The sequence below is a fragment of the Bos javanicus genome, chromosome 29 (genome assembly GCF_032452875.1).
Source record: "Bos javanicus breed banteng chromosome 29, ARS-OSU_banteng_1.0, whole genome shotgun sequence".
NCBI classification, from domain to species: Eukaryota; Metazoa; Chordata; class Mammalia; order Artiodactyla; family Bovidae; genus Bos; species Bos javanicus.
In genome coordinates, this window is record NC_083896.1 from 46225401 (window position 1) to 46246365 (window position 20965).

General features: G+C 53.5%; 1 protein-coding gene across 4 annotated transcripts in view; it reads left to right on the plus strand.

Annotated features, from left to right (window-relative positions):
- Nucleotides 1-20965, plus strand: part of LRP5 (LDL receptor related protein 5) — a 125822-nt gene that overhangs the window by 32141 nt on the left and 72716 nt on the right. For all 4 annotated transcript variants that reach the window (XM_061407236.1, XM_061407235.1, XM_061407234.1 and 1 more), the window contains exons 2-3: nucleotides 5172-5568; nucleotides 13888-14085. In XM_061407236.1, coding sequence (XP_061263220.1) covers nucleotides 5172-5568; nucleotides 13888-14085 — 595 coding nt within the window. The remainder of the gene's footprint in view (nucleotides 1-5171; nucleotides 5569-13887; nucleotides 14086-20965) is intronic.

Below are 20965 nucleotides of genomic sequence, written 5' to 3' on the forward strand. Positions count from 1 at the left end.
GATGAAACATCTGGCCCCAAGTCTCCCAGCTGGAGGTCAGGCTGAGGTTTGAACCAGGCTCCCTGAGTCTAAGTACTTTCCTTTGTAGCAGGACTGGATGAATGAAACATTTAACTACAGTTGCTAGCACTGCCCTGACTGGTGTATATATATGTATTTTTTAAAAAATGTCCTTGGTTACTATGCCACATTGCCAGGTGGAATTTTAGTTCCCTGACCGGGGATTGAACCTGCGCCCCTTGCACTGGAAGTACAGAGTCTCCACCACTGGACCACCAGGGAAGTCCCTGGACGGTATTTATTGAGTGCCTAAAACGTGCTGTTGCTGGGCTGAGGGTTTGTGTGAATCGTTCTGTTGAAGCCTCACAGTCTCCGATGTGGGGGTACACTGATGACCCACATTTCACAGAACGTTGAGCTCAGAGAGGCCCAGGTCTCAGCCGTTCCCCTGAGCTGGCTCCAGGTCTCTCACTCGGAGAGCTGCCCTGGGCTATGTATCCTTGTAATATATGGTCCTAAAAAATATATATATATATATGCTTGCACAGAGAATGCCATAGCAACATACGTGGAACCTGGGGTTAAAACATTTAAAGACATAAGGACTTCCTGGTGGTCCAGTGGCTAAGACTCTGTGCTCCCCAGGCAGGGGGCCCAGGTTCCATCCCTGGTCGGGGAACTAGATCTCATGCTGCAACCAAGACCCAGCGCAGCCAAATACATGGCTACATTAAAAAAATAATAATAATAAACCAACCATTTAAACACAATTATCCGGTAACTCAACAGAATCACCTTTCACTGTGCTCAGTGGCTAAGTCGTGTCCATTGTCCAGTCTCCAGTTCAGCCTTGGTTCCCACCTAGCGCCTTCTCATACCTGCAGTTCAAGTACAAACCAGGGCTTATAGTTGTGTGTGTGTGTGTTACTTGACATTTCTTACACATTTTCTGGTGTCACTGCAGTCATTGTCTTACTGCTTTAATGGATACAACTTTCTACTGAGAGAACAGTCTAGGTACCCGACGTTGGAGCTTTTGTATTTGTTTATTTTTTTCTTATGAGGAAGACTGCAGCAAATATTGTGTCTAGGACGTTTTCCTTCCTTCAGGTGTTCCCTGGGATAAGGTCCTGCGAGGCTGATCCCTGGGGAGAGCATTGAAACGGTTGTGGTCCTAAATACCAGCAGACGAGGCATTTCCTGAAAGGGCTGTTCCTGCCTCTGTGGCCGCCAGGTGGCCGCGTCTGTTTCTCCACCGACCCCGAGGGGGTCCTGGTGGCCCAAGCATGGCCGGGCCGGAGGCTTGGCTCTCAGCCTGTCTGCCCTCCCCTCCTCTCCCTCCTCACGCTCCTTGTTTCCCCTCACGGCTCCAGAAGCTTGGGCCACTTGGTAAGAGAGCATCCAGGAGCGGCCTGGGGTAGGTCAGGGCACCCTTCTAAGAGCCGCAGTCCTCACCTGGGGCATGTGCACCTGGGACTCGGACCTACCAGGTCCTGGGCCTGTGGGCACATCACCTGGGCAGGAGCTCGTAGTGATGTGCCGTCTCCCCCAGGCCTCACCCCAGGGCCTTTGCACCAGCCATTCCCTCTGCCGGGATGCCTTCCCTCTGCCTCTCTCCCGCTTCAAGTCTTTGTCCAGGGGTCACTTGCTCAATGAGGCCACGCTGACCATCTTACATGAAACGGCAGCACCCACTCCAGACCCATCACTCGGCCCTGTTTCTCCAAACCACAACTGACTTCACCTCACCTTCCATGCTGGTTGTCTTTTCCCCCCATGTAAGACCAGGCACGAGGGTGGGTTCTTGGTTCTGTTGTGTGTCTCAGACAGGCTGGCATGGGCTTTATGACACTCTGCCGCCAGCCTGCTGGCCGGCTTGGTTCCGGTCTCAGCCCAGCACATCCCTTCCTAGGACTGCCTGTCTGGACCCCAGCCCCTCGCCTGGGTGCTCTGATCCTGCCCAGGCCTCAGCCTTTCCCTCCCTTGGGGCAGGAGGGTCCCTACCCTGGAAGCCACATCTCTGTGACGAGCCGGAGCCCCTGCTAAGCTTGGGGCCGCATTATCCAGGGCTTCCCAGGCCCTAGGAGGAGCCCTGGGCGGGTAGGTGCTGCTGGCGGGCGGGCAGGCGGCCCCCTCACAGAGACCCCCATCGCTGTGAGTTCCCCAGCTGACCCGGAGAGTGAGTGAGTGAGTGAGTGAAAGTTGTTCAGTCATGTCCGATTCTTTGCGACCCCATGGACTGACTACAGAGTCCATGGGGTTCTCCAGGCCAGAATACTGGAGTGGGTAGCCTTTCCCTTCTCCAGGGCATCTTTCCAACCCAGGGATCGAACCCAGGTCTCCTGCACTGCAGGTGGATTCTTTACCAGCTGAGCCACAAGGGAAGCAGACTTAGGAATTGAGTGTGTGGTGGTCTCCAACCATCTTTGAGGCAGGAGCTGGTCCTCCTGGAAAGAGCCTGCTGGCCCCTGGCCCTCCGAAGTGGCTCCCCGCCCCAGTCTCCGTTTGGGAAGGCACGGAAAATTGAACGCCCACCCCCCCCACCCCCTGACATCATCTGCGGCCTTTCAAAGGTGCACCTGAGCAGCCCAGCGTGTAAATGGTGGTGAAAATGTGGTCTTTCCAGTTTGGGGAGAAACAGCAGAGCAACTAGGATTCTCTGTTCCCTGGGGCGGCTTCCTTCCCATCTCTCCCCAGCTCCGGCTCCCAGTCCCCCTCTGGGACTTTTGCCTCGGGTAACGCTTTACTTACTGGATTTCTGGCCGACAGTTGGGGCTGGTGACATGCCTCCTGGGTCTTTCCCTCCAAAGAGCTTCCCCTCGGGGCTGGAAAATCTCCTGTCTGAGACTCCCCGTGTGTGGGCCGTCCACCCCTTGATGCGGATGTCAGGTGAGTTTCGTCCCTTATCTGTGGTCACCAATGTCCACTTGAATACCTGTGGCATCAGGGAGCTTACCTTCTTCTGACATAGTCCCTCGCATTGTCGCCCGGAGAGGCTAATTTGTCTATTTTTAGTGTTCAGAGCTTCCCAGGTGGCTCTAGTGGTAAAGAACCCACCTGCCAATGCAGGAGACATGAGACACGGGTTTGATTCCTAGGTCGGGAAGATCCCCTGGAGGAGGGCATGGCAACCCACTCCAGTATTCTTGCCTGGAGAATCCCATGGACAGAGGAGCCTGGAGGGCTACAGTCCATGGAGTCACAAAGAGTCAGACGTGACTGAAGCGACTTAACATGCGTGCGTGTATGCATTTTTAGTGTTCATTTGTTTGGCTGTGCTGTGTCTTAGTTGAGGCATGCAGAATCTTTAGTTGTGGCACGTAGGATCTAGTTCCCTGACCAGGGATCGAACCCTGGCCCTCTGCACTGGGAGTGTGGAGTCTTAGCCACTGGACCACCAGAGAAGTCCTCAGACATGCTAATTTAGAGAAGGAAGTGAAGACTGCATCCTCGGGCTGGGGCTGGGTTCACCCTGTTGGGGGGAGGCCATGAGGCCTTGGTGTGCGTACCTGTGTGTGTGTCTGTCCCTGGGGAGAGGATCAGCTTATTGGGGAGCTTTGTGACCCCCAGGAGGTTAGGAACCACCCGGCAGGTCCTATCTTGGCCAGATGAGAGGGGATGAGCGGGACACCTTGCCGCGAGGAATCTCGGGAACCTGGGCACATCCAGCAATGCCGGCAGGGTGGGATTACCAGTCACCTGCGCTCCAGTGGCCGGGACGACCCTGGTGACGATGAATGGGCAGATGCCCTGGGGGTCCTGTTGCCCTGAGTGTGCTGTGGGGGGTTGGTTGGCATTGGCTTTGCTGCCTCCCCGCATAGGCCTCCAGATCTAACCTCGAAGGCCCACTTCTGCTTCTGGCCTTCACGATTCTTCCTCCTCTGAAGGTCTGGACCTTCCCGGATCTGGGCTGTCACCCCTTCACTCACTGTCCTCCAACTGGCCGGTGTCTGACCCTTGGAGGGCACCTGACTGCCGGCTGGGCCTCCAGTGGTGGGTGTCACTGCCTCTCTGCTCCCCGGGCCTCCAGCTGACGGTGGGGTTCCGGACCCTTCTGGGCCGCCCATCCTTTTCCTTCTTCCCTCTCAGCGCAGAAGCGACCGACCATCTTCAAGCTGGGATGCTAGGGGGTAGGGGGAGGGAGGGTGAAACGCATTTATAGAGCAGCTGCCTGTGCTGGCCCTGAGCAGGGCAGGGGTGTTCTTCAGATGGGCAGGTGAGCCCTCCTGTAGTGCAGGGTCCACGGGGCCCCTTGGCATGCTGTAGCAGCTGGGAAAATGGTAATTTCCATTTTTAATTAAAAAGACGTTTTTATTGAGGTACCTAACATTTTTGTAAACTAAATATACGCACTCAAGCAGCATACTTGAGTATGAGTGTTCCAGAGTGTGGCACCTCTGGTGTGCTGTTGAACTTCGTTCCTCTCGAAGCCTTAACTTCCCCTTCTGTAAAATGGGCCAGCTATCACCCACAGCCCAGGCCTCTGTACCGAGGGCTCAGGGCACTCAGAGAGGAGCCCACTCAGCCCCACGTGCTGTGTGTGGCCGGCAGAGAGCTGTCGGTCCGTGACGACCCACGTTCTTTATTATCTGTTCGGACCTGTTCGGAGCAGGGAGGGATGAGATTCGGGACAGATGTTCTCCGTGGACCATCTCCTCCTTGCAGGATGTCAGGATGCCTAGCTTGGATACAGTGGTAACATCGCATTGTTTGATTGTTGCCATGTGGCATAACGTGGCGACGGCAATGGTGGGAGTGGAAGAGCCTCGTGGGCGGTCCTGACCTGGAGCCCTCTGCGTGGCCTCTGTCCTGCAGGGGCGGGGGGGCACGATGTGAGCCGGTGTGCACCCTGGCAGTGTGGCCTTGTGGCATCTGTGGGCAAGGTGATAGGCGTGGCAGGAAGGGCTGCTGGGGCCTGGCGGGCATAGGGGGCACACACGGCAGCCCTTGGTGATTTCAGTAACTACAGCTGCCTTGAAAGAGCCTCTGAACGAGTGCTGGGCCCACCCAGGTGGCTTCCCGGCAGTGGCCGGGGATGGAAGGCAGGAGCTGCGAGCCTTGGGCACAGGCCGGGTAGGGGCCCTGGGGTGGTCCGGGCACAGAGCCCTCCGTCCCGGGCTGTGCAGCCTGCAGCTCAGCCAGGATCCTCACGGTTTGCTTCTGTCCCACAGCCTCGCCGCTCCTCCTGTTTGCCAACCGCCGGGACGTGCGGCTGGTGGATGCCGGCGGAGTCAAGGTAGAGTCCACCATCGTGGTCAGCGGCCTGGAGGACGCGGCCGCCGTGGATTTCCAGTTTTCCAAGGGAGCCGTGTACTGGACAGACGTGAGCGAGGAGGCCATCAAGCAGACCTACCTGAACCAGACGGGCGCCGCCGTGCAGAACGTGGTCATCTCCGGCCTGGTGTCGCCCGACGGCCTGGCCTGCGACTGGGTCGGCAAGAAGCTGTACTGGACGGACTCGGAGACCAACCGCATTGAGGTGGCCAACCTCAATGGGACGTCCCGGAAGGTCCTCTTCTGGCAAGATCTTGACCAGCCGCGGGCCATCGCCTTGGACCCCGCACACGGGTAAATCCAGCGCCTCACCTCCCTGGGCGGGGGCGGGGCAATGGTGGTGGTTGTCCAGTCGCTCAGTCATGTCTGGCTCTTTGTGACCCCGTGGACGGCAGCACGCCAGGCCTCCCTGACCATCACCATCTCCCAGAGCTTGCTCAGGCTCATGTCCATCGAGTCGGTGATGCCATCCAACCATCTCATCCTCTGCTACCCCCTTCTCCTCCTGCCCTCAGTCTTTCCCAGTATCAGTTTCTTTTCCTGATGGTGGGGTGGGTGGGGCCATGATTTCCCTCTTGAATTTACTTGAGACCAAGTACCTTTTTCAGAGGAAACCCGCAGTCTTAAAATGAGTCCACCCTGCAGAATTTGTTGAAACACCCTGGAATGTGTTTCTTTTCTAAACTCGCTGCAACTGATGTGATTGGCCGTGGATCTGAGTTGTTAAACATCTCGGTGTGTGTGTGAGTGGGTGCGCGTGTGAGTGGGTGTGTGGGTGTGTGTGTGTGAGCGGGTGCACGTGTGAGTGTTGGAAGAGGGTCTGGGCGCTCTGCCAGGCAGAGCCCACACCTTTCACCCTCTCTGTGACTGCATCAGCTGAACACGGTGGAAAAAGTGAAACTCCCCGTCCGGATGTGGAACTTGCGGAATTGTTGCTCTGGTGTCTTCTGGAAGCCCTCTGCTCCCGCCAGCTTCGTGGTCTGGCTGAGCTCACGTGATCCCCAGAGGCTCAGGGCCCAGCCCCAGTTCCAGGTGGGGTGTTGTGAGTGGCGGGAAAACTAAGGACGTACGCAGAGTTGAAGGCTGGGATGGAGGGGAGATGGCAAGCTGCCCTCCAGGCCATGCTCGTGGCCGGCTTTCCTAGCGGGAGCTCTTGGCTCGGGAGCTCTTGGCTCAGTCACCCGCGGCCCTCTTCCCTGTCTTCCCACCGCCTGGGAAGGACACACCCTTAGCTGGGCGGCATCAAGCCTGGTGCCCGCCCACTGGCCACGCCCAGCGCACGGATGTGTCCGCCCGCTCCTCTGCAGTCCGCTCATCAGAAACGGCTGTCGGGCATCTTTTGAACAGAAACGCAGTAGGACCCTGGTTTCTGGTCCTGATGCCCTCCGCTGCCCTGGGGGTGGTGCTCGCTGCCCTGCCTGCAGCCAGGGTGGGAGGGACCTCTCAGCCCACCTGGGACGGGTGGAATGAGGGCTGAGGGCGGGTGCCTGGGTAGCTCGGGGAGCACGCTGGGTGAGGGGGGGCACTTGAGTGGCCGAGTAAAGTTCCTTCCATGGGCTTCTCCGCATGTTGACTGAGAAGGCACACTCGGCTGTCTCTTGATACCAGGAACGCGTGGTGCCTCTGGAGCTGCTGGGTTGTGTAAAAGCTGAGTGTGTGTGTGTGTGTGTGTGTGCATGCACTGCTGGAAAGTGTGGGCTGGAGGGTGTGAGCATGTGTGTTTGTGCCTATTTGGGTGCACCTCTGAGTGCACCTTTGAGCACACGTGTGTCTGTGTCAGTGTGTACACACATTGGGGGTGGCTGCGTCAGATTTATTGTCCTGGTAGCTGACTGGCCGAGGTCAGGGGGACAAGCCCGGTGTCCCTGCTCCCGGGGCTGCCCCAGCATCCTGGGTGGGGGGCATGCCAGGCGGTGACTTATCTTTAGGCCCCTCACCCTCCGAGGAGGGCTGAGCCGCTCCAGCCACCAGGGGGCCAGGCTCATCTTCCTGGAGGGTCTCTGCGTTGCCTGGGAAACAGCCCTTGCCTCAGGCCTCTCCCATCCTGCAGTGTGGCCACAGGGGTCACAGAGGGTCATTGACTGTCTTCTGGGTCATCGTGGCTGGGGTGGCTGAGTCCCGCTGGCTAAGAGGGGGCTCCGTCAGCAGCGGGAGAGGCTGAGGGGAGCAGCCTCGAGGCCCTCACAGTGCCCTGGGGGGATGCCGAGAGGGTGGTGTGCCACTGGGGAGGGGGCGGGAAGGCGCAGGCACAGGGAGGGGAGGCGGGGCCTTCCCGCTGTCGGTCAGGAGCCGGGGGCGTCTCTTGGTAGCAATTGAACAGAGACATGAAGAGATGAGGCCAGGAGACACCTGGGGGAAGGCTTTCTGGGCAGAGGGAGCAGCTGGTGTGAGGGTCCTCGGCCTGTGGCAAGGGTGGGTGTGGGGGTGGGCAGGACGGGCTTTGAGGGGAAGGGTCACTGGTTTGACTCATGCTTAAGGGGCTCTCTCTGGCTCTTGGAGCGAGGGGAAACTTTAGGGTGGGAGCTGGGAACTACATTAGCAGCTGTTACTGTGCTCCTGGCAAGAGAAGGCAGATAGGACTGGGCCAGTGGGTGGGGGGTTGAATGGATTAGAGGTAGTGGGCTTGAGTAGTGGGGGGTCTGTTTTGAAGCTGGAACCATCTGGATTTAGACAAGAAGGGAGGACGGTGCAGGGCTGCCCTGTGCCTTGGCATCCCCATCTGTACAGGGTTGTGACCCTGCCCCACGTCATGGACACCAAGAATGGTTGTGGCGTCAACAAATGGTCACTGTTGTTATGTTAAAAATGCCCCTCCCACCCTCCTGAAATGTAGTCTTCACATCTGTGCACAGACTTCTCTTTTTTCTCTTCCTTGCAGCCTTTTGCCATCTTGGTTGGGAGGTGTTTGGTGCTTGTTTGGAAGGTGCTCAGTTGGGAGGTGTCTGGTGTGGTTGGAATGTGCGCAATTGGGAGGTGCTTAGTGCTTAGTTGGGAGGTGCTGGTGCTTATTTGGGAAGTGCTCAGTTGGGAGGTGCTTGGTGCTTGGTTGAGAAGTGCTTGTTGCTCAGTTGGGAGGTATCTGGTGTGGTTGGAAGGTTCAATTGGGAGGTGCTAGTGCTTGGTTGGGAAGTACTCAGGAGGTACTTGGTGCTTGGTTGGGTGATGCTTGGTGCTGTTGGAGGTGCTTGGTGGTTAGTTGGGAGGTACTGGGTGCTTGTTTTGGATATGCTTGGTACTCAGTTGAGAGGTATTGGTGCTTGGTTAGGAGGTGCTTGGTATTTGAGAAGTGCTTCGTGCTTCATGCTCACACCCATGCTGGCATTTCCTGTAGCATCCACAGGAGTTGGTCCATCTCTGGCTCTGGCTTGTCTTATTTGAAACCTTTTCTGATCTTGCCTTTGAATTCTCTCCTCAGGTCCTGCTGGGATCACACCCCTGCCCCTGGGGGCAGAGTTGACTTTGGTGTTGACACCTTGGGCAGGATTTCTGAGGCCCCAGTCTCTCCCCCTAAGCTCCTCCTTCCCTGGTAATGTGTCTGATGTGTGATGCAGCGAAAATGATGCTGCAAAGTGTCACCCTCAGCAGGGTGAGAACCCTGCACTGTGATCCTAGGCTGGCTGTCTAGGGTGTGGTTAAGGTCATGAGTGCCTTCTTTGTCTTCTTAAGCACCGCTGCCCAGCAGGGGAGGACTCTAGGCTGGTGCGGAGGGACCATGGGCAGCACCCCAGCCTCGCTAAACACTGGCCTGGTGGTGGCCCTTGGTGTGAGCTTGAGCTGAGTCCTGGGACAGTGGGTTTCGTTCTCCGCCCCGGCCACAGACGTGAGGCTGCAGGGGGGCATCACCACCAATCGCCCCAGCCCCGTGGGAGGCTCTCCCGTCTCCCTGTGTCTTCTTGTGCTGTCCTCTTCCTGCCTCACAGCTGGGCTCCCTCCTCTGCTGAAGGGATACTGCCCCAGATGTCATTAGGAGGGCCCTCAGTTCTAACGTCCACCCAGGGTGCGTGTGACCAAGAGCCCCACAGGCAGAAGGGCCCGCAGACCCCGGGGATTGGACTTGGGCCATTTCAGCAGTGGCAAGAACAGGCCCAGGCCAGGCGCCTCTGCTGCCAGCATCAGGTGCCCCTGTGGGGGGCAGAGCGGCCCCTCTGGCCCCGAGGCTCTGGGGCTGGGAGGACATCAACCCCGCACGGGGACGGGCGATGGGGCGCATGCCTGTACCAGCCCACGAGGGGCTGCGGTGGCTCCTGGGTCTCCAGCTGAAGCCAGGCTGAAACCCAACCCCCTCTTTAAAATGCAAAATAGCCCTTCCCTAAAATAAGACCCAACCACAACCGCACCAGCCGCTGCCCTCTGCACAGTGCTCTGCCTCGGAAGTCGCTGCTCCTCCGTGGAGCTTGGTGGGGCCTCTGGCAGTGTCCAGGCCCTGCACGAGCACGTCCGCACCGGCCGGGCTCTGGGAGCGGAGTGGCCCGCGAGTTCCCCATTTAAGGAAACCAGCCGGCCTCTGTTATGAAACCCGGGGGAAGGAATTTGAATTATGCTCCTCGCGGAGGTCCTGAGCCTGCACTTTTTCCGGCCTTTCCCGCTGGCCTCCGAGGAGCCTTTGGGGAGGGCACGAGTACAGGGCTCCAAGATTTATTCTCCTGATACCTTCTGGGCAGCTGGGGGGCCGGAGGCTGGGCTTGTTCCAGGCTGCTGGGGGTGGGAAACACGCAGGGAGGGAAACATGCCTGCACCAGGCCTGCGGGAGCCTTTGCAGCTGGCCGAGGGCACCTGTGAGCCTCAGGGGCCGCGAGAGGTTGACCACCGCCCAAGGCTGGCAGAGGGGCATGTGTCCCAAAGTGGACAGGCCTTGGCCCCAATGAGAAAACCACACTGTGCTCCTGGAGCCGGTGAGCGGCGCAACACACCTTTTCAGAGCCTCAGTTTTCTCATTTGTCCCGCTGGAATAGTAATTCCCGCTCTCCCTGCATTTTGAATTGTGGCCGAGAGGACTCTAGAGAGTCCCTTTGGACTACAAGGAGATCAAACCAGTCCATCCTAAAGGAAATCAACCCTGAATATTCATTGGAAGGACTGATGCTGAAGCTGAAGCTCTGATACTTTGACCACCTGATGTGAAGAGGCAACTCTTTTGCAAACGACCCTGCCCTGTTGCTGAGAAAGACTGAGGGCAGGAGGCAGAGGGGCGACAGAAGATGAGATGATTGGATGGCATCACTGACTTGGTGGACAGGAGTTTGACAAACTCAGGGAGATGGTGAAGGACCGGGAAGCCCGGCGTGGTGCAGTCATGGGGTCGCAAAGAGTCAGACACGACTGAGCGACTGAACAACAACTGCACTGCTTCTCACTAAATGCAAAGGAGCGTGCATAAGAGGCTTTTTGGAGAGGCGCTCTGAGTTCTCTGTCCCCACGGGGCTGGAGAACTGGGGAACTTGCGACAGCAGCGGGGTACGGCAGGCCCTTCGCTGCACATGAAGCCCCCGCAAGCTCGTTCTCATCATCTGTCACAGCCCGGCAGCACCAGCTCTGACATGACGCCCCACCCAAGGTCGCTTGACCTCACAGATGGGGGTGGTCCTCGGAGCTCCGTCTTGGGGGGAATGGCAGCCACGTGCATGTCGTTTTCTCTCTCCCACTGGACAGAGACCCCCAAAGGGCGAGTCTGGACCTGTTCTCCCCCACGCCTCTGCCGGCTTGGCTGGTCCCTGGTGGACGGCAGCACGGGGTTTGTGGTGAGGTTTTACCCCTGACGATGCGGAGGTGAGAGCTGGCGGGTGGGGGAAGAGCTTGATTGGTAATAGAAGCAGCTGAAAGGGAAGCCCATGGTCCACGGAACTAGGATGCCCGTGAAGTCACCTGTTTTCACTCCTGGTGTCCCACAGCCCCTCCAGGCCCCGTCTGGGCTTGAGCTCCCTCCCTGGCTGGCCACTCCCCCCACAACAGGACAGGTGGCTCCTAGGAGACCCCTTCCAGGCTGATGCCCGTTTGCCCAGCGTAAACCAATCATTTGTCTCTAAAGCAGCCACTAAGGCTGAGGGTGATGGGGTTTGCTGATTGCTCAAGACTTTTCTGTGTTGCCCCAGAAGTGGGTGTGGGAGCAACCACACCAGCTGGAGAGTCTCATGGGCCTCAAGTGGGAGGGGGCCTTTTGAGGGGAATCCAGGCCCTGTCCCCTCACTGTGGAGAGACGCTGATGGACAGAGAACGGGCCTGCCCCTTTGTGGCCTGTGACTCCCCCAGAGCCGAAGGGGCCAGGAACCCAGGAGATGCGTGCCCTCCAGACCGGCGTGGGTCCCCTGTGCTCTCCACTGAAGGGCCGCATGGAGCAGGCGCCCTGCTAGGACAGCTGGGCCCTGTGGGGTTTGAACCCGTCACCCGAGATGCATGCATATCTTCTCCACTCTCATGGTGGGACATCAAATAAGGAAGCCTCTACAGAGGCGGTGGGTTCTGGCTGGAGACCCTGCGATCGTGGTTAAGCAGAGCAGAATCACCCATAGCCCACCTTGGAATAACTGAGATGTTTATAATTTATTTATTTTGGCCACACCAAAATAAATAGGGCACGTGCGATCTTAGCCCCCTGCGATGGAAGTGCAGAGTCTTAACCACTGGACCGCCTGGGAAGTCCCAACAGACTTTATTTTTTTTAAAGCAGTTTTAGGTTCACAGAAAAAATGGGGGGAGGAGTGTACAGAGAGTTCCCACGTATCCATGACCATTTAATGCCTTTTGACAGAGATTTAATGTCACATATCCACCATTGTATTATCCTGTGGTGGTGAGTGGTTTAGTCCATCGCTAATTTCCTGTCCAGCTCTTGGGACTCCATATACTGTAGCCCGCCAGGCTCCTCTGTCCTGGAAAATAGAATTTTCCAGGCAAGAACACTGGAGTGGGTTGTCATTTCCTTCTCCAGGGGAGCTTCCCAACCCAGGGATGGAACTCAGGTCTCCTGCATTACAGGTAGATTCTTTACTGACTGAGCCACCAGGGAAAGTCCCGTATTATCCTGTAGAATCATTTTACTATCCTCTGCGTTCCACTCATTCATCCTTCCCAAGCCCCCAGCAGCCCCTGATCTTTTTACTGTCTCCACCAGAGTATGCAGCCATTTCACACTGGCCTCTTTCACACTAATATGCATTTCGTGTTGTTCCGTGCCTTTTCACGGCTTAATAGCTCATTTCTCTTTAGCACACAGTAGTATTCCATTATACATGTTTTAGCTGCCTTTTAGAAGTTCCTTTACAGCATTTTTATAGGAGGAAAAAATCAGAAGCAACTGCAAATGTTCAGTGTGGAATCACTTAAATAACTTATGGAGCCTGGCGGGTTATAGTCCAGTCAGTTCGGTTCAGTCACTCAGTTGTGTCCGGCTCTTTGCGACCCCATGGACTGTAGCATGCCAGGCCTCCCTGTCCATCATCAACTCCTGGAGTTTACTCAAACTCATGTCCATTGAGTCGGCGATGCCATCCAACCATCTCATCATCTGTCGTTCCCTTCTCCCTTGCCTTCTGTCTTTCCCAGCATCAGGGTCTTTTCAAATGAGTCAGTTCTTCCCATCAGGTGGCCAAAGTATTGGAGCTTCAGCTTCAGCATCAGTCCTTCCAATGAATATTCAGGACTGATTTCCTTTAGGATGAACTGGTTGAATCTCCTTGCAATCTAAGGGACCCTCAAGAGTCTTCAGCACCACAGTTTAAAAGCATCAATTCTTCTGCGCTCAGCTTTCTTTGTAGTCCAACTCTCACATCCATACATGACTACTGGAAAAACCAAAGCTGTGACTAGACTGACCTTTGTTGGCAAAGTAATGTCTCTGCTTTTTAATATACTGTCTAGGTTGGTCATAGCTTTCCTTCCAAGGAGTAAGTGTCTTTTAATTTCATGGCTGCAATCACCATCTGCAGTGATTTTGGAGCCCCCAAAAATAAAGTCTGTCACTGTTTCCATTGTTTCCCCATCTATTTACCATAAAGTGATGGGAGCAGATGCCATGATCTTAGTTTTCTGAATGTTGAGTTTTAAGCCAACTTTTTCAGTCTCCTCTTTCACTTTCATCAAGAGGCTCTTTCGTTTTTCTTCGCTTTCTGTTATAAGTATGGTGTCATCTGTATATCTGAGGTTATTGATATTTCTCCCAGCAATCTTGATTATCCGCCACAGGGTTGCAAAAGAGTCAGATATGACTTAGCGACCAAACAACAACAAAATTCCCATTAAAAGAACAAGAAAGATTCCTATTAGTAAGAAGAAGAGAATACTCAGAAGACATTGCTAAATGAGAACAAGTGGAAACAAGGATATTTAATTATCCAACTTTGATTAATAAATAATATATTAGTGGGGATTCCACACTTCCATTGCCAAAAGTGTGGGTTCAACCCCTGGTTGGGGAACTAAGAACCCACAAGCTTCCTGGACAAAAAAAAATATACGTATCACTAACTGCTTAGAAAGCAATTCGGAAGTAGTAATACCCCACGGCCTAAACACTGGATGAGATTTCCGGGCAGATTCATTGTCTCTGTTTCGTATGCTTGCATTCATGTAGACAGGAAACAAAAATCAAACAAAAGCAAGTGTTTCTGTCCTCGTTAGGTACATGTACTGGACAGACTGGGGAGAGACACCGCGGATCGAGCGCGCAGGGATGGATGGCAGCACCCGGAAGATCATCGTGGACTCGGACATTTACTGGCCCAACGGGCTGACCATCGACCTGGAGGAGCAGAAGCTGTACTGGGCCGACGCCAAGCTCAGCTTCATCCACCGCGCCAACCTGGACGGCTCCTTCCGGTAAGTCCCGGCTCTGGGCCCTCCCCTTATGCTCCGGCTGGCCAGTCCCCGCTGGGCGTTGGTTGATCCTTCTCTACTCAGGCCCACGGTCTTGCACCTGAAACCCTGGGGGCCTCAGGCATGCAGGCCTCCTCAGGACAGAGATCAGTAGTGGCGCTCACGCCGTATCTGACATCCCACCCGAGCAGGGTCTGGGGAGGCACCTGTATCTATGTTATGGCAAAATGTAGACGGTTCATTCTAAGTGGGATGGAAAAAGCTATAAAGAGCCCCTGTCCCCATCCAGGTTTTGCCACCAAAGCACCAAAGCGCTTTCAAATTTCTGAGTTTTTTGGGTCTCAGTATTGGAGATAAGCAATTGTGGACTCAGGCCCAGGAGTTGATGGGGTTGTAACGACTTCTCTGCACACCTTCCTCCCCCCAGCACTGAGCTTCTGGAGGCAGAAGCGTGGCCAGAATTGTGTTCACTGCATTCCTGTCTGGCTAGAGGGCCTTACGCATAGTAGGTGCTCAATAAAATAGGCTGAATGAATGAAAAGGGTGTTGTCTTTGTTGGTAATTGCTGTTAGGGCTTGCTGGTCAGCTGGTCAGCTTAACAGCTTACCTGCTTCTTGACATTTTACATGTAGGAAACCTCCAGCCCTGCCCCGTCCGCCCGCCTACCCGCCCGCCCTGACCAGTCAAGGGTGGTTTATTCACTGACTTCCTGCCTGCTGGCTCTGTGCCAGGTCTTGGGGCCTCTCCCGCTTGAACAGACCCTGAACCTGCACTGGCGGGCTCCTGGGCCAGGCGGGCAGGGTGTGGGCACTCAGGATTCTGATGACACTGCATGGGGAGGATGCAGCGGCCAGACCTCGGCAGACACAGGCAGGCACCAGCTGGAGCAGACGTGAAGAGGTGGCAGCCTTGCCACATTTCATCCAGGCCGTGTGCCGTGGTCATCTGCTCCTGTGTAACAAAATGCCCCAGATGCTGGCGGCCTGAGACAGCGAACAGACTTCTGCGGGCGTCTGAATGTAGGAGGGGTTTAGCTGGGGGGTTCTGGCTCTGAGTGTATTCCGAGGTTATAGCCAAGCTCCCGGCTGGAGCTTCAGTCACTGAAGGCGGGACTGTGGCTGGAAGACCCACCTCTAAGGTCACTCTCCTGACTGTCGGCAGGAAGCCTCAGTGCCTCTCCGTCTTCTTAGAGCTGAGCCGTGTGCCCCAGCTGATCTGAAACATTTCCTCCCATTGTCCTTGGATCACAGCCTGGCCTGGGGAACCAAGGCCCTTGGAGAGCTGAGTGATCCGGGCAGTTGTGAAGGGTGAGCTTTAGAGTTGACAGAGGCTGCAGGTGGGAGTGCCCTGCTCAAGGGGTTGTGATGAGGGGCAGTGAGGGTCATGGTGGCATTTAAAATGTGGTGGTGGTGGTGGTAGTGATGTTAATGGAGCTGGATGATGTGATGATAGTGAAGGTGATGATGGTGTTGATGAAGGAGGTGATGGTGGTGGTGAAGACCTGATGGTGTGAGCATATGGTGGCAACGTGATGATGTGACGGCTGGCCCTTGTAGAACCTTGGTGTTTTCCTGGACATCGTCAGTTCATTTCACCCTCATACCAACCCTGTGAAGTGTTTGCCATCTGGTATGCCTGTGTTCGGTCATGTCTGACTCTGCGACCCCATGAACTGTCGCCCACCAGCCTCCTCTGTCCATGGGATTCTCCAGGCAAGAACACTGGAGTGGCTTGCCATTTCCTCCTCCAGGGGATCTTCCCAACCCAGGGTGCGAACTCATGTCTCTTGCGTCTCCTGCATTGGCAGGCAGGTTTTTTTTTTTTTTTTTACTACTGGTGCTACTGGGCAGCCCTGTGTGTGCTGTTATGATCCCCTCTAATGATGGTGCACAGAGAGGGACGTGAACTCGCCCAAGGCTGCACAGCTAGTGAGAGCCAAGGCTGGGAGCGAGGCACTGTGACTCCAGGGCCTGCTTTCAGCCCCTCTTCTATGTACCTGATTTTTCTGGCTCTGCAGATGGTCAGTGCTCTTTATGGATGTGCCCAGGGCTGTTCAGGTGACACATGACCATCCTGGTAAAGAGGGTGAGCCCTGGAGCAGACGGACCTGCCAGGCCTCTTTCTTGGTCCTGACCGTGGCTGGGTTGCTTCACTCCTCTGAGCCTTGGGGCCTGGGATGGGCATTGGGGATTCTAATGGTGCTTCCTGGAGGTACTCACAGGGTCTGATTTTATTGTGCACGGTTTCTGGACACGGTTAGCCCTCAGTGAAGGCAGGTGTGCTTGGGATGTTCCTGGGAGGCAGAGGGGGCATGGGTGGAGTTGCATCCAGGGGCCCGGGGCATCCTGAAAGGAGCAGGGAGGGTGGGTGAAGTGAGCTGAGTCTGGCACTGGCTTCGTGGGGGGCCTCCAGCTGAGGCAGGGCTCAGGGAGGAGAAACAGCCCTGAGAAGTGACGGGCGTCTGGCTTCTCAGTGACGTCATGGGAAGCAGTTTCATGTTCCCTGGGGTGTGAACACTGAATTAGCATAGGATCCAGCAATTCTGCTCCTGGGCTTATGTTGCTGCTGAGTTGTGCCTGTGTGCTCAGTCCTGTCTGGCTCTTTGAGGCCCCATGGACTGTAGCCTGCCAGGCTCCTCTGTCCATGGGATGTCCCAGGCAAGAATACTGGAGCCAGTTGCTATTTTCTGCTCCAGGGGATCTTCCTGACCCAGGATCGAACCCACATCTCCTGTGTCTCCTGCATTGGCAGGCGCATTCTGTACCACTGAGCCACCTGGGAAGGCCTGCTAGGTTTATACCTGCAAAGAATTGAAAATCGGTATTGAAATACATGTGTGTACATGAATATCCACAGCAGGACCGTCCACAATAGCCGAAAGGTGGAGACAACTCAGATGCCCACCGACGGGTGAACGCCAGATGGATACATAGGGTGTGCCGCATCTGTGCAACGGAGTATTGCTCACACATAACAGGAGTGAACAGAGAGGCGACATGCCACGGATGGCCTTGAAAACATGCTGCTCCTGAAGGAGACTGGACACCAGAGGCCACATACTGTGTGACTCCATTTATTCGGAAAGCCTGGAGCAGGCCAGTCCTTAGGGACAGAAGGCAGACTGGTGTCAGCGGGCGCTGTGGGGGCAGGGGAGTTGAGGAGATGAGGATTAATTGCTTGGTGTGTTTGGGGTTTTCCTATGGGGATGGGAATGTTGGGGAAGTAGCTGGAGGTAGTGGTTGCCCAACATTGTGAATGTGCTACGTGGCCCTGAATTATTCACTTTGAAATGGTTAGTTTGTGTTATGTGAATTTCACCTCAAGACATTTTTTGTTTGTTTGTTCGGTTTGGGTTTTTATTGAGATATAATTGACATGTACAATTATGTTCATTTTGGGTGTATTACACTGTGATTTGTTACACATGTATGTTGCAAAATGATGACTGTAATAAGTTTAGTTGTTTAGTTAATATCTATCCTTATCACATAGTTACGTTTTTCTCCCCTTGTACATATGTATTGCAAAATGATGACCCTAATAAGTTTAGTTAATGATTATCCCTATCAGTCAGTTCAGTTCAGTCACTCAGTCATGTCTGACTCTTTGTGACCCCATGGACTGCAGCACACCAGGCTTCCCTGTCCATCACCAACTCCTGGAGTTTACCCAAACCCATGTCCACTGAGTTGGGGATGCCATCCAACGATCTCACCCTCTGTCGTCCCCTTCTCCTCTGCCTTCGATCTTTCCCAGCATCACGGTCTTTTCAAATGAGCCAGCTCTTCTCATCAGGTGGCCAAAGTATTGGAGTTTCAGCTTCAACATCAGTCCTTCCAGTGAACACCCAGAACTGATCTCCTTTAGGATGGACTGGTTGGATCTCCTTGCAGTCTAAGGGACTCTCAAGAGTCTTCTCCAGCACCACAGTTCAAAAGCATCAATTCTTCGGCGCTCAGCTTTCTTTACAGTCCAGCTCTTACATCCATACATGACTACTGGAAAAACCATAGCCTTGACTAGACGGACCTTTGCTGGCAAAGTAATGTCTCTGCTTTTTAATATGCTGTCTAGGTTGGTCATAACTTTTCTTCCAAGGAGTAAGCGTCTTTTAATTTCATGGCTGCAGTCACCATCTGCAGTGATTTTGGAGCCCCAAAACATAAAGTCAGCCACTGTTTCCACTGTTTCCCGTCTATTTGCCATGAAGTGATGGGACTGGATGCTATGATCTTAGTTTTCTGAATGTTGAGCTTTAAGCCAACTTTTTCAGTCTCCTCTTTCACTTTCATCAAGAGGCTCTTTAGTTCTTCTTCACTTTCTGCCATAAGGGTGGTGTCATTTGCATATCTGAGGTTATTGATATTTCTCCTGGCAATCTTGATTCCAGCTTGTGCTTCATCCAGCCCAGCATTTCTCATGATGTACTCTGCATATAAGTTAAATAAGCAGGGTGAAAATATACCTCCTTGACGTACTCCTTTTCCTATTTGGAAGCAGTCTGTTGTTCCATGTCCAGTTCTATCCCTAGACATAGTTACAATTTTTTCCCTTGTGATGAGAACTTACAAGATCCGCTCTCTTGGCAACTTTTAAATACAATTCAATATTGTTAACTATACATTGTTATGTATTGTTAATGTACATGCTGTACGTTACACCCCCAGGACTGACTTACCTTAAATCTGGAAATATGGTGTGTTTTGATCTCTTCCAGCTATTTCACCCACTGCCGCACCCCTGGCAACCGCTAGTCTGTTCTCTGTATCTACGAGTTTGGGCTTTTAATATTTTTTATGGAGTTATAATTAGCATACAGTATTACTGTATTCATTTCAGGTGTAAAAACATCGTGATTCAATTATGAAATGATCACAGCAAGAACAGTTAGCCATCCATCCCCAAGCAAACTCATTATGGTTTTATTGACCGTATTCTTTATGTGTGCATTACATAAATCCCCATGACTGATTTATCTTGTAGCTGGAAGTTTGTACCTCTGATCTCCTCCGTCTATTTCGTCGTTTCCCCATCCCCTCCCCTCTGGCAACCACCTGTTTGTTCTCTGTATCTCTGAGTCTGTTTCCCTTTTGTCTTCTGGAATTCACGTGTCAAGAAAATCATATGGTATTTGCTTTTCTCTCTCTGACCTTTTTTCACTTTGCATGATACTCTCCAGGTCCATTCATGGTGCCGCAAATGACAAGATTTCATTATTTTTATGGCTGAATAGTATTCCGCTGGATTTTATTCACACGCACACACCATCTTTTCTTTATTCACTCAGTTCATCTGCTTATGGACACAGGTTACTTCCATACATTGGCCATTGTAATCACAGTTGCAATGAGCACAGGGATCCTTACATCTTTTCAAGTTTGTGTTTTCATTTTCTTAGGGAACTTATTCAGATATGGAATTGCTGGATTGTACGGTAGTTTTATTTTTAGTTTTTTGAGGAAGCTGCATACTGTTCTCCATACTGGCTGTACCAATTTACATCCCCGCCAACAATGCACAAGGGCTTCTCTTCTCTACCTGCCAACCTTGTTGTGTCTTATCTTTTTGGTGATAACTATTCTCTGCTTCCTCTTCTATTTTTTGGAATAATTGGAGAGGTATAGGTATTAACTGTTTAAATATTTGGTTGAATTCACCTATGAAACCATCTGGATCTGAACTTCTGTGTGGGGGGAGTTTATTGATCACTGACTCAATTTTGTTACTAGTTATTGGTCTATTCAGATTTTCTGTTTCTTCATGATTCACTCTTGGAAGATTGTATGCTTCTCGGAATTTATCCATTTCCTCTAGGTTGTCTGATTTGTTGGTATAGTGTTCTCTTATGAGGGCTTCCCTAGTGGCTCAGTGGTAAAGAATCTGCCGGCAATGCAGGATTTGATCCCTGGGTCGGGAAGATCCCCTGGAGAAGAAAACGGCAACCCACTCCAGTATTCTTGCCTGGGAAATCCCATGGACAGAGGAACTTGGCAGGCTACAGTCCATGGGATGGTAAAAGAGTCAGACATGGCTTAGTGACTGAACACATTCTCTAATGATCCTTTGTATTCAGTAAATTTTTTTTTTAAAGTGACATCAAGAAAACAGGGAAGGGACTTCCGTGTTGATCCAGTGGTTAGGACTGTGCACTTCACTGCAGGGAGCTCGGGTTCGATCCCTGGCTGGGGAACAAAGATCCCACGTGCCGCGTGGCGCGGCCTAAAAAAAACAGGGAAGAGGCGATCGGGTCAGATCCACCCTGAGCACGAGGGTGTGGTCTTCGGCCAGTGGCGCCTCTCGAGTATTACTCTCTCCTGGGCGCTGCACCGGGGGCTGAGCACGTGCCGGTGGCCACCCACCCACAGCTCCTGCCTCCTACCCTACAGTGGGGCGAGAGTCCTCAAACCAGGTAATTGCATGCTACCAGCTGTGTAAATTACGATTCTATTACCGGCATCCATAATTTCACGAAAAAACAAGTTCTTGTTTGCTGGGTATTGTAAATACACAGAACTCTTCTTCCCTGTCCCTGTAGGTGCTTCGTCGCTAAGTTGTGTCTGACCTTTTGCTACCCCCTGGACTGTAGCCTGCGGGGCTCCTCGGTCCATGGGATTTCCCAGGCAAGAATATTGCAGTGGGCTGCCATTCCCTTCTCCAGGGGGTCTTCCTGAACCAGGGATCGAACCCACGTCTCCTGCGTCTGCTGCATTGGCAGGCGGATTCTTTATCACTGAGCCACCTGGGATGCCCTAATAGACAGAAGAGACTACCTTTTTTTTTATTTTCAGATTGATGCAAGTTTAATTTGCTTTGGTAAATAAATGATTGGTTTCAGAGGAAAGGGCACGTTACTTTTGTTCTGGTTGTATTCAGCTGTTAGGGC